Source organism: Cetorhinus maximus, chromosome 17 (assembly GCF_964194155.1).
Source record: "Cetorhinus maximus chromosome 17, sCetMax3.hap1.1, whole genome shotgun sequence".
In the NCBI taxonomy this organism is placed as follows: domain Eukaryota; kingdom Metazoa; phylum Chordata; class Chondrichthyes; order Lamniformes; family Cetorhinidae; genus Cetorhinus; species Cetorhinus maximus.
The window spans coordinates 43,633,598-43,648,387 of record NC_135895.1 but is presented as its reverse complement, the minus strand read 5'-3'; the positions used below and the strand labels follow the sequence as shown (position 1 = coordinate 43,648,387).

At 39.7% G+C, this 14,790-nt stretch overlaps 1 protein-coding gene across 4 annotated transcripts in view; it reads left to right on the top strand.

The window, feature by feature from the left end:
- The window catches only part of zfyve9a (zinc finger, FYVE domain containing 9a), a 105,071-nt gene that overhangs the window by 26,606 nt on the left and 63,675 nt on the right, over window positions 1–14,790 (top strand). For all 4 annotated transcript variants that reach the window (XM_078561112.1, XM_078561113.1, XM_078561114.1 and 1 more), the window contains 2 exons: window positions 1,545–1,660; window positions 9,179–11,391. In XM_078561112.1, the coding sequence (XP_078417238.1) occupies window positions 1,591–1,660; window positions 9,179–11,391 (2,283 nt within the window). In that variant the 5' untranslated portion in view covers window positions 1,545–1,590. The remainder of the gene's footprint in view (window positions 1–1,544; window positions 1,661–9,178; window positions 11,392–14,790) is intronic.

Sequence of the window (14,790 nt, the reverse complement as noted above, 5' to 3'; positions counted from 1 at the left end):
AACATGAAGCTTGGTATATTGATGACTAAGGCTGACTTGTTGTCAGATTGGGCATAAAATGGCTGAGTGGTTAGAGATCCATTCGATATTCCTGACTTGAAATTGAATGGCCAATGACAAAGGGTAGAGCAGTGCTTCTCAAACTATTTTCCAATGTGACCCCATTTAAACGTTTAAATTAATGTGACCCAAGACACCAACAATAACAAAACGGCAATAAAGCAGCGCAGTAACATTCAGTATATAATTAAAAGTTTGTATATTAGAAATCAACACACATGTTCATATTTATGATTTTTTTAAAAAAGCATTTTGTAAAACTATTATTTTATGTACTCACCAGTGCATTACTTTATCTGAGCTGCCTCAGCTCATGCGCTTTGGCCAGGAAGCAGTGGATACTATTCATGTATCACTCCAAGGATTTCAAATGACACAAAATATCTATATTCTCAAAGGCTGCAGTTCCACTGTGGGTCCTGTTAAGCACAAAGCAGCTTTAAAATAAAATGGATATAATTTGCAAGGTAAATAACTTACCTGATTGTGGAGTCATGTGCCTCCCAACTTGAGCAAAGTGGAAAGTGGAGTGCTTCTGAACAGGCATAAATATTAATGTGCGACAGTCACTGGCCACTGAAATTTCAGCCAAGCTCTCCATATTTCCCAGTGACAAAAGACTCCGTGAAGCCTCTGTACTCCACACTCCCCTCCACCACTCCCTCCCTCCCTCCCATTGCTGTTTTTGCGACCCTACTGACCCACAATTTGGGAGCCTCTGGGGCAGTGCTTCTCTAAACTAAGGAAGTAGAGAGAATATGCTTCAGTTATACAGGGCATTAGTGAGACCAAATCTGGAATACTGTGTACAATATTGGTCTCCTTATTTCAGGAAGGATGTAAATGCGTTGGAAGCAGTTCAGAGAAGGTTTACTAGACTAATTCTGGAATGGAAGGGTTGTCTTCTGAGGAAAGGTTGGACAGGCTGGGCTTGTATCTCCTGGAGCTTAGAGTAAGAGGAAACTTGACTGAAACAAAAAAGGTCCTGAGAGGGGACTTGACAGGGTGGATTGTAGAAAGGATGTTTCCTCGTGGGAGATTCTAGAATAGGAGTCATTGTTTAAAAATAAGGGGTTGCCCGTTTAGGACAGAGATGAGGAGAAATTTTTTTGAGGGCAGTGAGTCTTTGGAACTCTCTTCCTGAAAAGATACTGGAAGCAGAGTCTTTGAGTATTTTTAAGGCAGAGCTAGATAGATTCTTGATAAGCAAGGGGATGAAAGGTTATTGGGAATAGGTGCGAATGTGGAGTTGAGATTACAGTTAGATCAGTCATGATCTTATTGAATGGAGGGGCAAGCTTGAGGGGCCGAGTGATCTACTCCTGCTCCTAATTTGTATATTTGTATGTAGTAATTATTTAACGGGAAGCCCCAGTAGTGAATACTAGTGCGAAATAGCAGGTCAGATCAACTTAAGTCATAAATGAACAGGATGTGATAAAGGAATGATGATGGTTTGGTGTTTCTCTTTTGTGTTTTAACAGGTTTAGGCAGACGGAGGATATTGTGCACGGTAGTGAATATTAACAAATGGAGAACTATTTCCAGGCTGAAGCATTTAACCTGGACAAGGTGTTGGATGAATTTGAGCAGAATGAAGGTAAGTTCATTTCTTCAGATGTGTATTGATTTTTTTAATTCTGGAAGTAAATAAATCTGCCATTGAAGACTGGGGAGTGGGATTGTGCAGTCTGTGGTCAGACCAGAACCAGCGGACTCAATTTATCTGGCTTGCACAAGTGCAGCATCACTGTCCACTCTTTTCAATCTTGCAATTCCATCTCTGGGCTCTTTTCACCATTCCTTAGCAATGCAGCTGGCACCTACCTCCTGCTGCTGTTCTGAGTGATTGTGCATCAGCATTTAATGTGGGAATCATTTCTGTAGAGAATCCTGGCTATGCTATGCGGCAGTATTCAGTTACTCCTTGGCAAAATAGTGCCAGTGTGGTCAATGTGCCAGCTTGAACTGGTGGGAGGGAGGAGGAGGGAAATGAGAGAAGTGTATCACCTGAGGTGGAAGTGGGTGGTAATGTAATTAGAATGATATGAGCATTAAAGAAGTTAAATGGGTTCTCAGTGATTCACATGTGGTCCACAGACTCCTTAATAAACGGCCAATGAAAAGAACATGTTTGGACACCCTTGTTGTGGGGAATAAGTGACACAATAGTTGTGTCCTCCAAGAGCCTTAAGTCCTCCAAAATTGCACAGTTTCTCAATAAGAAGAAAAATGGTAATTTTTGTATTCTTTCACGGTATGTGGGCATTGCCTCCCAGGCCAGTATTTATTGCCTATCCCTAATTGCCCTTGAGAAGGTGGCGGTGAGCTGCCTTCTTGAACTGTTGCAGTCCATGTAGTGTAGGTACACCCACCAGGCTGTTAGGCAGGGAGTTCCAGGGATTTTGACCAAGCGACAGGTGGGTCAATTCATTCACCATCCTCCACACATCACTGGAATGGAACTGACAGTAGCCTATGTATTGGGGAAGCTGTGTCAAAGAACAGCCTTCCTTTTTCAGATGTTTCCTTTTCCAGTGTGCATTAACAGGTTAGTGTGTCTCCTCATTGTGCTCTATTCCTGTGCAGTAAATAAAGCCAGCTTTTGTTTTTGGGACTGTTCACCTGAGACTTGAGTATTCATGTTTGGCACCAGAATGTTCTTATAAGTGATGATCAAGGTTTTTCTTTACTGCTTCTCAAGTCTGCTCTGCAGTTCTGTTTTGGGTTTATTTTAAAATTTTTTGCATGTTGATTTTTTTTTTCTGGAGTTGATTAACTCCTTTCACGCCAGTTGATCCTCCTTTGATATTCTACATTGATATTGGTGGACTGACCAATGCACCTACAATGGCTTTCCCAGTTCCTACAAAATAACTTTGTGCTAAAGAGCAAATACCAGCAAAGAGAAGACTTGTACTCCTTGTATTTGTACTGCCAAGCATTCCATAAAAACTACACCGCAGAAACCAACCATTTTGTACAACTAACCTGTCCTGGTGTTTAACTTCTGCAGACACTGTCATCCAAATCTTGTTGCCTGCCCTATTTCTATATTCCTTTATTCCTCCTTCCTTCAATCACCTATTTAACCCAATCTTAAATGTTGCTAGGGTCTCTACTCACAAGTCCATGCTGACTTTTCTGTTAAGCTGACACTTGTTCAAGTGCTCAGTCACTGTCTTTGATAGATTACAATAACTTTCCTAGAATTGGTAAACTGGCATGATTTCACCCTCTCTGCTTAAATAATGATGACTTTTGCAGTTTTCCAACTTTCCGATCCAAGGGCACAATTCCTGAGTCTAGGAGACTATTGGAAAATAATGTCTCATGCATCTGCAATTTCCTCTCCCATTTCTTAAGCACCCTGGGTGGAAACCATCAGATCCTGAACCTTTGTCTATCTGAAACCCCATTGCTTTCCATTACGTTTTCCCTTGCCTTTTTTTTTAAACCTTGTATTAAATCCACTAAGATCCTCCCCTTGACTTTATTTATGTTTCCACGCATTTATTTTGCTATTGCTCTCTGCTGTAAAAATGGATGCAAACCACTCATTTTAGACATTTTCAGTTTAGTATTCAATATAGCCAATCTTTTTAACAGGCTCGCATTCCCCTTTACCTATCCCTTATCTTAATATTTTAATGAAAACTTCTACTGTTACCAGTCTGCTTGATTTCCAGTTTTCCTTGCACTTGTTTAAGTTTTTTTTTGCTTTATACCATCTTACCTCATTGGTTGACTATGATTGCTTTGCCTTTTAGTACGTTTTTTTTTTGTTTGCCAGTGGATGTCAGGGGTGTCTGACGAGGGAAAGAGTGTTCATCCTCTTTCACGGGTGTTCATTTTCTGCTTTTGAACTGTCTCTGAACCTGTCCCATACTACCTCACTTCAGCAAAATGCAGCAAGTTAGAATGAGGGGGATCCTGCTTTTCTAACTTATTAGCTTGCGTTTGTTAAATTCCCCAGAAAACTAACGGAAGTAATTACAAGTGCCCTTTGATAAAGGGGTTTACAAGCAAGTGAAGGAACTGGCAGAGGATTATAAGCAAAAAGAACTTCAGGATTGTACCAGTTATATTAATTCTATTGTGGTTGTATTTCCAAACAAGCATACAATATGTAGCTTAGGGAATTGCCTACTCAATATTAATATTTAACACTTTGCATTACATTAAGATTAAGATTTTGGCAAGATCAAAAAAGATTTGTTTATTATTCATTATAATTCAGAATTAGATTCGATTTGGCACCAGATTTGTGTAATATGAACGTAGTTTAACAATGCGTAAGAGGTTTTTGATTGGTGACCTGTTTAAAATCTCAATTTGGACAGATTGCCGGACAGATCTATGGATTGGATAAACTGTAGTATTTAGATGTTGACTGTCTGCAGTGAAATTTGAAATGTTTGATGCAAGTAGAAATGACAAACCAGAGCAAAGCTCTTGAGGTGAGACACTTGTATCGTGCCATCTTTTTAAGTTCAAGTTTTTTTTTAAAGGAGTTGCTGCATTTGGTAGTTTCTCTTTGTACTTGTACAATTGTACATGTTGTTTTATCGGTGCTGTCAGATTTGGTATTTTGGAAATTTTGTCTTGATGCAAAAGAACATTGCATTAGTATATTTTCTCATTAAACTTTCGTTTATGGTTCTGTTTATACCTTTGGATTAAGCATTCTAAAGTTTGGTAGCACTTGCATCATTTGAATTTGTGGCAGTTGTTTCATTCTGTTATATACCAGTTATTTTCCATTTGAACCTGTATTTTGAGTTGTCTTCCATCTTTTGGGATATTGTTCTGACAAAGCATAGTACAATATTTTAATTTATAAAATTAAAATAAAATTCATGAAATACACAGGAGGTCACTTAAAATCTGTGAAGATCAAGATCCATTATTGATGTTTTAGGTGCGTACCCCTTAATTGGAACTGAAATCTGAAAGAATTTTCATAATGCTTTGGGGAAAAAAGTGGGAGAGAATGAAAAGATCTGCTAGTTGCAGGGAGGGATAAATGGGCTCAGTGACTTGCAAAGAAATAGAAAACTGCTAGGTGACAAAACGTCTAAATGTCTACTGAGGAGGTGACTGAGAGAGACACCAAAGACTGCAAATAATACATGGTAAAAGACATGGAAAGGTACATACAAATAAAAAGAGGTGAATGGAACAAGACTATGAATGCAACTGATCAACAACTGAACTAAAACTATTAGAGATGTAGCAGATTTTAAATAAGTACAGAATCAAGGAAAGAGGAGATGAAGAACAAAAAGGTCTGTAATCGGATGGAAGGAAGGAGAGATTAAATGACTAAAGAAACGATGCAAGGAAAGAGGAAATGGTAATGGGATAAGTAAAGAAACAAACAATGTGTCTAGAGGTGTTGATGGCAATAGCAGAGTCATTGCCAACAGTTGCTGCCTGAAAAAGTGGGAACAGAAGTAATGACCTAAAATTATTAAATTCAGAGCCTGACACCTGTAAAGTGCCTAATCAAAAAATAAGGTCTTGTTCATCCAACTTAAGTTGAATTTCATTGTAACAGTGTAGGGGACCGAGGTCAGATTGGGAGTGAGGCAGAGAATTAAAATGACAATTGGAAGATCGGAGCCACCTGTGTTCCACAAAGAGATCGCTCAATCTGTATTTGGCCTCCCAAATGTATAGGAGACCACACTGTGAATACAATATATTAAATTGAGAGAAGTATAGGTAAATTGCTGTTTTCCCCTTCATGTTTGGGATTCTGGACAATGGGAAGGAGGAGGTAAAAGGGCAGGTGCTGCATCTCCTGCAATTGTATGGGATGGTGCCATGGGAAGGGGGAGGAGTTGTTGGGGATGATTGAAGAGTGGACCAGGTTGTTGCGGAGGGAATGCTTCCTTTGGAATGCTGAAAGGAGAGTGGGGGCTAGATATGTTTTCTAATGGCATGGCCCTGGCGATGGAGGATGATCCATTTAATGTGGAGGCTGATAGAATGAATGGTGAATAGAAGGGGAACCATATTGCCCTTCTGAGAGGGAGGCGAAGGGACAAGAGCCAGAAATGTACCAACTGCAATCTGTGCCAGTGAAACATGGAAGAGAACCTCAAAGGTGTCACATTAGTTGGATGTCTTTCAGCAGCATTGCCTATGTAAGATCCTGGGCATTACCTGGAGAAAAACATCACCAAAAAGAAGTGCTACAGAAAACTGGTCAGAAGCACCTGTAGAACATGGTGACGGAGAGACGATTGAGACTGGCAGGACATGTATTTTGCTCCCTGGATGAACGCCCTGCCAGAGTGGCAGTAGAATGAACACCAGCAGATGGTAAAGAATGATGGGGCTGGCCAAAGAAGACCTGGTGAAGCACATTTAAGGAGGACCTTCAAGAACAGGCCACCACCTAGGCTGGAGTGAAAGATATTGTGATGGACTGGGGCCGGTGGTGGAGTCTTGCTGCCCATAGTTCCTCCATAAAAGCTGACTTGTACAGTTTCAGCATTTTGTTTTGTTTCAGATTTCCAACATCTACACATTGTTTCCTCTAATCACTAATTAAACCAGTAAAACCAAGGTTAAAGGAGATCTGAAGTTACTCAAAATTGAGAATTTTTGATTGCTTATTTCTTATTTCTGCAGATTGGTGAGTTGGTAACTATATAGGACATACATTAAGATTATTGGATGCTGATATGAGAAAAATGCAGAAGGTTATAGGGACATGGAGTGTCCACCCAGAAATAGCATTAGAAGTGAAATGTAAAATAGTTATTAAAAGGGATTTGGATAATGCCCTCTTCGCATCATACTTGCCTACCTATCTTTGTATCATTTGCAAATATAGCTCCTATGCCTTCACTCTTCTCATCTAAGTCATTGGTGTAAATCATAAAAAATTGAGGGCCCATCACAGACTCCACTAGTCACACCCTGCCAATCAGACAAAGCCCTATTTATAGATACTGTCTGTTTCCTGCTACCCAGCCAATCTTCTATCCATGCTAATATGTTATCCCCTGCACCATGAGTTTTTATTTTTGGCAATAACCTTTGATATGGCACCTTTATCAATTGCCTTCTGGAAATCCAAATACAGTGCGTCTACAGGCTCCCCTTTAAACTACTCCTTCAAAGAATTCCAATAAATTGGTTAAACATGATTTCCCTTTCACAAAACCATGCTGACTCTTCCCGATTTACCTTGAGAATTTCTAAGTGCCCAGCTATAACCTCTTTAATGATCGAACAAGAGCTCGACAAGAGCAAGGAGGTTATGCTGAATTTATATAAGACACTTGTTAGATCTTAGCTGGAGTATTGTGCACAGTTCTGGGTGCCATATTATAGGAAGGTTGTGAACACATTGGAGAGAGTGCAGAAGAGGTTTACAAGAGTGATCCCAGGGATGAGAAACTACAGCTATGATGATAGATTGGAGAGGTTGGGACTGTTTTCCTTGGAGAGAAGAAGGCTAAGAGGAGATTTGATAGAGATGCTCAAAATCATGAGGAGGCTGGACAGAGTAGATGGGGAGAAGATCTTCCCACTCATAAAAGGATAAAGAATGAGAGGGCACAGATTTAAAGTGATTTACAGAAGAAGCAAATATAACGCGAGAAACAACTTTTTCACATGAGTGGTTTGAGTCTGAATGTACTGCCTGGAAATGTGGTGGAGATAGGTTTAATCGAGGCATTCAAGAGGGCATTAGATTATTTGAATAGAAACAATGTGCAGGGGCACAGGGAAATGGCAGGGCAATGGCACGAGGTCATAATGCTCATTTGGAGAGGCAGTGCAGACACGATGGGCCGAATGGTCGTCTTCTGTGCTGTTAAAATTCTGAGATTCTAACACCTTCCCCCTGACAGATGTCAAGCTAACTGTCCTATTGTTTCCTGTTTTCTGCCTCCCTCCTCCCTTGAATAGAGAGGTTATATTTGCTACTTTCCAGTCTTTTTGTTATTCATTCATGGGATGTGGGCGTCGCTGGCTCGGCCAGCATTTATTGCCAATCGCTAACTACCCTTGTTCAGAGTGCACTTAAGAGTCAACCACATTGCTGTGGGTTTGGAGTCATTCCAGTCTCAAGCATTCTATGAACTCCTCATCCAGGCTACCACTGCCAATCTGATTTTTCCAGTTTATATGTAGATTAAAGTCACCCATGATTATTGCCATCCCTTTATCACAAGCACCTAATATTTCTCCTTCTGTACTTTGTCCAACATTGTGGTTACTGTTAGTGCACCTGTAGACCACTCCCACTAGTGATTTCTTTCCCTACTATTCCTCATCACCACCTAAACAGATTCTACATCATGATTTCCTGAAACAAGGTCATCTCTAACTGCTCAAATGCCATCCTTGATTAACAGTGCTACATCTCCACCTTTTACCTAGTTTCCTATTCTTCTCGAAGAAAAGTTTCTTTTCTTCTCCCCTCTTGACCTTTATCCAATGATTTTGAATTCATGACCTCCAGTTATTGGCCCTCTCATCAGACAGCAATCTCTCATCTTGAAAACTTCCTATTAGGTCAACTCTTAGCCTTCTCTATTCCAAAACGAACAGTCCTACCTTCTCCAACCTCTCAAACTGAGTCCCTATTCCTTGGTAACATCCTTGTAAATCTCCTCTGTACTCTTTCTAATGGTTTTACATCTTTCTAATGGTTTTACCCACAATATTCCAGCTGAGGCCTAACTAGTGATTTATAAAGTTCTTGCTCCTGTTGATCTCCATTATTACAAATAGCCCTTGCTAATCCTCTGCACCAGCCGAAACTCCAGTAAAATGTTCTTAAATCATTTGTATATGGCTTTATATCCTTAAATTTAGGCTGACATTTTAAGAGCATTAAATGAAAATGAGAAATTAGTGTAAATTAATAAATGTAAGAGAAAGTGGAAATTACATCCTGTATTGGATTTCTTTTAGGTGTCGTTTTGATGGATGCTTGTTTGGCTTCCTAAGAGTTGATTCAAGGAGAGTTGAATGAATGATTGACCAATATGCATTTGTCAGGAATAAGTTAATGAAACTAAATAGATATGTAGAATTAAAGTAGATTTACATTTATAATAATGCCTGGATTTTTTTTCTTTTTTTTCAGATGAGACTGAGTCCCCAGGTGTATTTGAGGCAACGTGGAGTCAGATTTTGGATCCACCCTCTCACTTGCTATCACTAAATCCAGCCTTGTCCAATGTGAATGTGGGAGCATTGTCCAGTGAGGTACAAGCAAGACTAAAATGCCATTCTTCACCTAAATCCGAAATCGCAGTGTTTGGAAGAGCGGATCATTGTCTTAATGGAAATGATGCCACAGCAAATCTACCACTTGATATGCAGGGAATTAATGACGAAGGAGTCCCTGTGAGGAACAAAAACAATAATTATGAGCATTGGCCAAATTCTTCTGAATTATCAGCGAAGTCTACTTGTGAAAATGAACTGAGCTTTTCTGAAGGTATGAATTCTTCAAATATATTTGGGTTAGTTGTACAGAATTCTGACAGCCAACCAGCACAGTGTGGTGTCCTATTGCAGGAAGACAACTCAAACAGCCAAAATATGTTGAATGTTAACAGCTTTATAGTAGAAAATACAAATCTGCAAAGTGGCCAATTGTTATCTGACATGAATGGTCAAACTGAGAAGACTCTTACAATGAAAAGTATTGAACAATTAAACACACTCTGTACAGATGAGCTGTCTGTAAAATCTTCATTTGAAAGTTTAAGGAACTGTACAGATTTGGAAAATGTATCGCCTAATTCAAAGGAGTCTTGGATAGTGGATGATTTATCAGTTGTTTGTGAACGACATGTATTAGCTGGGTTGGATTGTGCTACTGGCAGAAATGAATTAAATGATTCATTCTCTAGAAAAACTGAAGTAAATGATGCTGCTATAAAACTTGGAGATGAGTCACTAATACACGTTGAAAATAATACAGTTGTAAAAACTGGAAATGATGTAGATGGAAACCTGGATGAAATAGCTAATACACAGATATTGGGTGACCTCGATAATTTTACTGGGCTAAAAATGGACTCTGAGAAAACGCAATCTCAACAATCTGAGATCTGTTCTGTTAGCAAGCCAAATCTGACGGCAATACAATATAACTCGTCAAATAATGGTAATTGTGGAGATGATGGTTACCACTTTGAGAATGACATCAGTAGGTTGAGTGTAAGTGTTTGTCAAAGAAACACTGAAAGCAATGATGTTCCGTTCATGCAGGGATGTACCACGGACTTGTCTTATCAGTCACGTAAAATATCATCTCAGTCTGAAGCAACGTTTGATCAAGTAACTCAGTGCATTAGACAAAGCAATCATGAAGCACTGGAAGATGATGCATTATTACAAAACAGGATTATGAAGAAAGACTCTGGAAATAATGGTGAGATTGTTTTAGATCTAACAAAGCCATTGGCAGACTCTGTGGTTCCTGTTGAAGATTGGTCGGAAGGATCAAATATCTTGTGTGGTAATGTGAAGGAACAGGTGTCAGCACCTTACTGTTCATGTGATGGATTGGATTCTACATCCATTCCAAGTTCAACCACAGCTTGTATTTCTAAATCTTTGCCTTTAAAGGAAGATTCAGTTACTGAAGAGAAGGAGATTGAGGAGAGCAAGTCAGAGTGTTACAACTACACCCAACACCGGGAAAACGATGCAATGGAAATAGGAATGACTAATGGCTTGACCACATTAACTATTTCTAGTGATATTGCTGATCAATTGAAAGACAATTATTTTAACACTCCCACTCAGTCTGCGACAGTAACTTGTGCACGTGAAAATGCGGCAAAATTAGCTCTAAATAATGCACAACCAGTCAGTATTCCATTTGGAGGCGCTCGACCTAAGCAACCTTTGAACCTGAAATTACAGATCCCAAAACCTTTGACCAACCAACTATTGAATGACCTGGGCTCAACCAACCCAGTGAACAATGCAAAAAACAAAAATGTAGGTTTTATTGATAAAACAGACCCCCCTGAAGATTCCTCCTTGTGTTCTTTGAATGGTGGTGCTTTAGTACCAGATTGCAGCATTAATGGTGATGAATTAGGCATGTGTTATGCTGGGGCTTCCAAAGAAATCAACTCTGAGTATACTTTGGGATCTGAAAGTCCGGATAATGACCTACGAGCTGGACAGTTTTCGGGAGCCCTCAGAAAACCATTTACAACTCTAGGTGATGTAGCTCCAGTATGGGTACCCGATTCCCAAGCACCAAACTGCATGAAATGTGAGCTGAAGTTTACATTTACAAAAAGGCGTCACCACTGCAGAGCTTGTGGAAAGGTAAGTTGTCTTTCTAATTAGGTGCATTTATATTTTTCAAAGAATTTGAAAAGCCATATGATTTAAACATTGAGTAGTTGATGAGTGGTGTACTTGGGGAAAACTAACAAGATATTGTTTTGAGTAGAATTGTTGAGAATTGTACTGATTAACAGTGATTAACAGGAAATGACTTGTTTGATGAGTGACTTCAAAAAATGACTTCAACTGTTTGCTGCTAAAAATTCAGTGGTACACAAGACCAGCTGAAAGGATGCTTGTTTTTTTGCTCTTTTCTGTCCTTGGTCACTGCTTATTCTCCACTCAGTTCCTTCTCCAATTGCCTGGCTAGGAATTGTAGCCCATGGTGAGTAATTTGAGTCTTAGTAGTTAAAGGAACAGGCTTGCACTTAATAGTGCTGTATTAACTGGTAGATTTTTGGTGTGGCAGCAGTTTGCTAGACAGTTTACCTGTTTACTCCAGCACTTGTTGTAGTTTGTATTTTTGATCTATTCTTCTTCAGTTGTGAGCAATTTTGCAAGTGGAAGGAAGGTTATTGGCTAGCAAAATTCTAGTATTAAAAGAAAATACAATCTTATGCTCTTTTGCATTTGATGTTTTACAAAATAGAACTAGAGGCTTACTGCAATGGATATAAAAATTCTTTATCATAGCACATCTGTAAAATTTGTTTTTTTATTATTTACTGTTCTTCATCCACCTCCACCTCGTTACCATATTGGCTTTAACGGCATGGGTCTTGATCTTTTTACATTTTTATGTGCCCTTTATCAAATCCTTAAAGTCAAAACATATCCAATCTACCCTAATTTCAATTCCTGTCTGTCTCCACGCCATCAATACATCTTCAATGGATTCCTCCCTCTTGCCCCTTCTGAGGTGTGTCAACCATTTCAGTTTCCTCCATCTGCTGTACCTCCATGGGCACATGTGCAAATGTGGTTAGGTAATAGAAATGTAATATATAATTAGTAATATGCATTGTGTAATGTTGACTCAGGACCATAGTACGTGACTATTTGCATAAATTCACTTTAGCAAACTGACAATAATAGTTGAACCTTGATAGTTGGGAAACTGAAATTTGAAAAACATAGAAGATGCTGTAAATACTCAGCAGGTCAGACCGCATCTGTGTAGAGAAACCTTTCGAAGGGTCATTGACTTGATAAGTTAATTGTGTTTCTCTACACAGATACTGCCTGACCTGCTGAGCATTTACAGCACTTTGTTTTTACTTCAGATTCTCAGCATCTGCAGTATTTTGCTTTTGTAACTGTAATTAAATGTTGTGAATGTATAAGTAAATTGAATCGTTAATGCTGAGTAGCTACTGAATGGAATATAAAACTTAGCTGGCATTTTTTTTTTATCACCACTAGATTTCTTATTTTTAAAAAAATGGTATAAAGGAACACAGTCCATAGTGCAAAACACTACCCAGAGTGGGAGACCAATGAGTTAAATCAAGATCTGTTTATTCAACAGATGCCAATGGACTGTGATTGTTGGAGAAATTGTAAAATAAGGGAGGTAAAGATTTCTGATGTCCTAGAAATAAATGAGTTAAATTCAGTTAGCCTACATAAAAGTAACTTTTTTTTTCTTCCAAGTCAAGATGGTATATGGCATGGAGGGGAACTTGCGGATGGTGCTGTTCCTATCTGTTTGTTGCCTTTGTCCTTCCAGGTGGTAAGAGGTCGCGCGTTTGGTTGGTGCTGTCAAAGGCGCCTTGGCAAGTCACTGCAGAGCATTTTGTAAATACTACACACTGCCACTGTGCACCGGCGGTGGATGGCATGAATGGTTAAGTTGGTGAATGGGGTTCCGATCATGCGGGTTAGACCATAAGACCATTCGGCCCATCGAGTCTGCTCTGCCATTCAATGAGATCACGGCTGATCTGATAATCCTCAACTCCACTTTCCTGCCTTTTCCCCATAACCCTTGATTCCCTTACTGATTAAAAATCTGTCCATCTCAGCCTTGAATATACTTAACGACCCAGCCTCTACAGTCCTCTGCGGTGAAGAAATTCCTCCTGATCTATTTTTTAAATAGGTGACCCCTTACTCTGAGATTATGCCCTTTGGTCCTAGACTCCTCCTCAAGGGGAAACAACCTCTCAGCATCTACCCTGTCAAGTCCCCAAAGAATCTTATATGTTTCATTAAGGTCGCCTCTCATTCTTCTAAATTCCAATGAGTACAGGCCCAACCTACTCAACCTCTCCTCATATGACAACCCCTCCATACCCAGGATCAACCTAGTGAACCTTCTTTGGACTGCCTCCAATGCCAGTATATCCTTCCTTAGATAAGGGGACCAAAAATGTTCACAGTATTCTAGGTGTGGTCTAACTAGTGCCTTTTATAGTTTTAGCAAGACTTCCCTATTTTTATACTCCATTCCCTTTGAAATAAAGGCCAACATTCCATTTGCGTTCCCTATTACCTGTTGAACTTGTATGTTAGCTTTTCGGGATTCATGCACAAGGACTCCCAAATCCCTCTGTGCTGCAGCCTTCTGCAGTCTTCCTTCGTTTAAATAATATTCAGCACCTCTATTCTTCCTGCTAAAGTGCATAACCTCACATTTTCCCACATTATGTTCCATCTGCAAAATTTTTGCCCACTCGCTTAACCTGTCTATACCCCTCTGTAGATTCTTTGCGCCATTCTCACCACTTGCCTTCCCACCATTTTTGTGTCTTTTGCAAACTTGGCGATAGTACATTCACTTCCCTCGTCCAAGTCATTAATATATATTGTAAATAATTGAGGCCCCAGCACTGATCCCTGTGGCACTCCACTAGTTACAGGTTGCCATCCTGAAAATGCCCCCCTTATCCCAACTGTCTTCTATTAGTTAGCCAATCCTCTCTCCATGCTAATATACTACCCCCAACACCATGGGTTCTTATCTTATTAAGTAACCTTATGTGCGGTACCTTATCGAATGGCCAAATATATTACATCTACTGGTTCCCCTTTATCTATCCTGCTCAATGGTGTTGAACTTCTTCAATGTTGTTGGAGCTGTACTCATCCAGGAAAGTGGAGAGTATTCCATTTCACTTCTGATTTGTGCCTTGCAGGTGGCGGACAGGCTTTGGGGGGGTTAGGAGGTGAGTTACTTGTTACAGAGTTCCCAGCCTCTGACTAATTTTAGTAGCCACACCATTTATATGGCTGATCCAGTTATGTTTGGAGTCAGTGGTAACAGCCAGGATGTTGATGTTGGGGGAATTCAGCATTGGTAGTGCTGTTAAATGTCGAGGGAAAATGGTTAGATTTTTCTCTTGTTGGAGATGGTCATTGCCTAAGACTTTAGTGGAGCAATTATTATTGGCTGCTTATCAACTCGAACCTTAAGATTGCCTGGGTCTTGCTGCATAT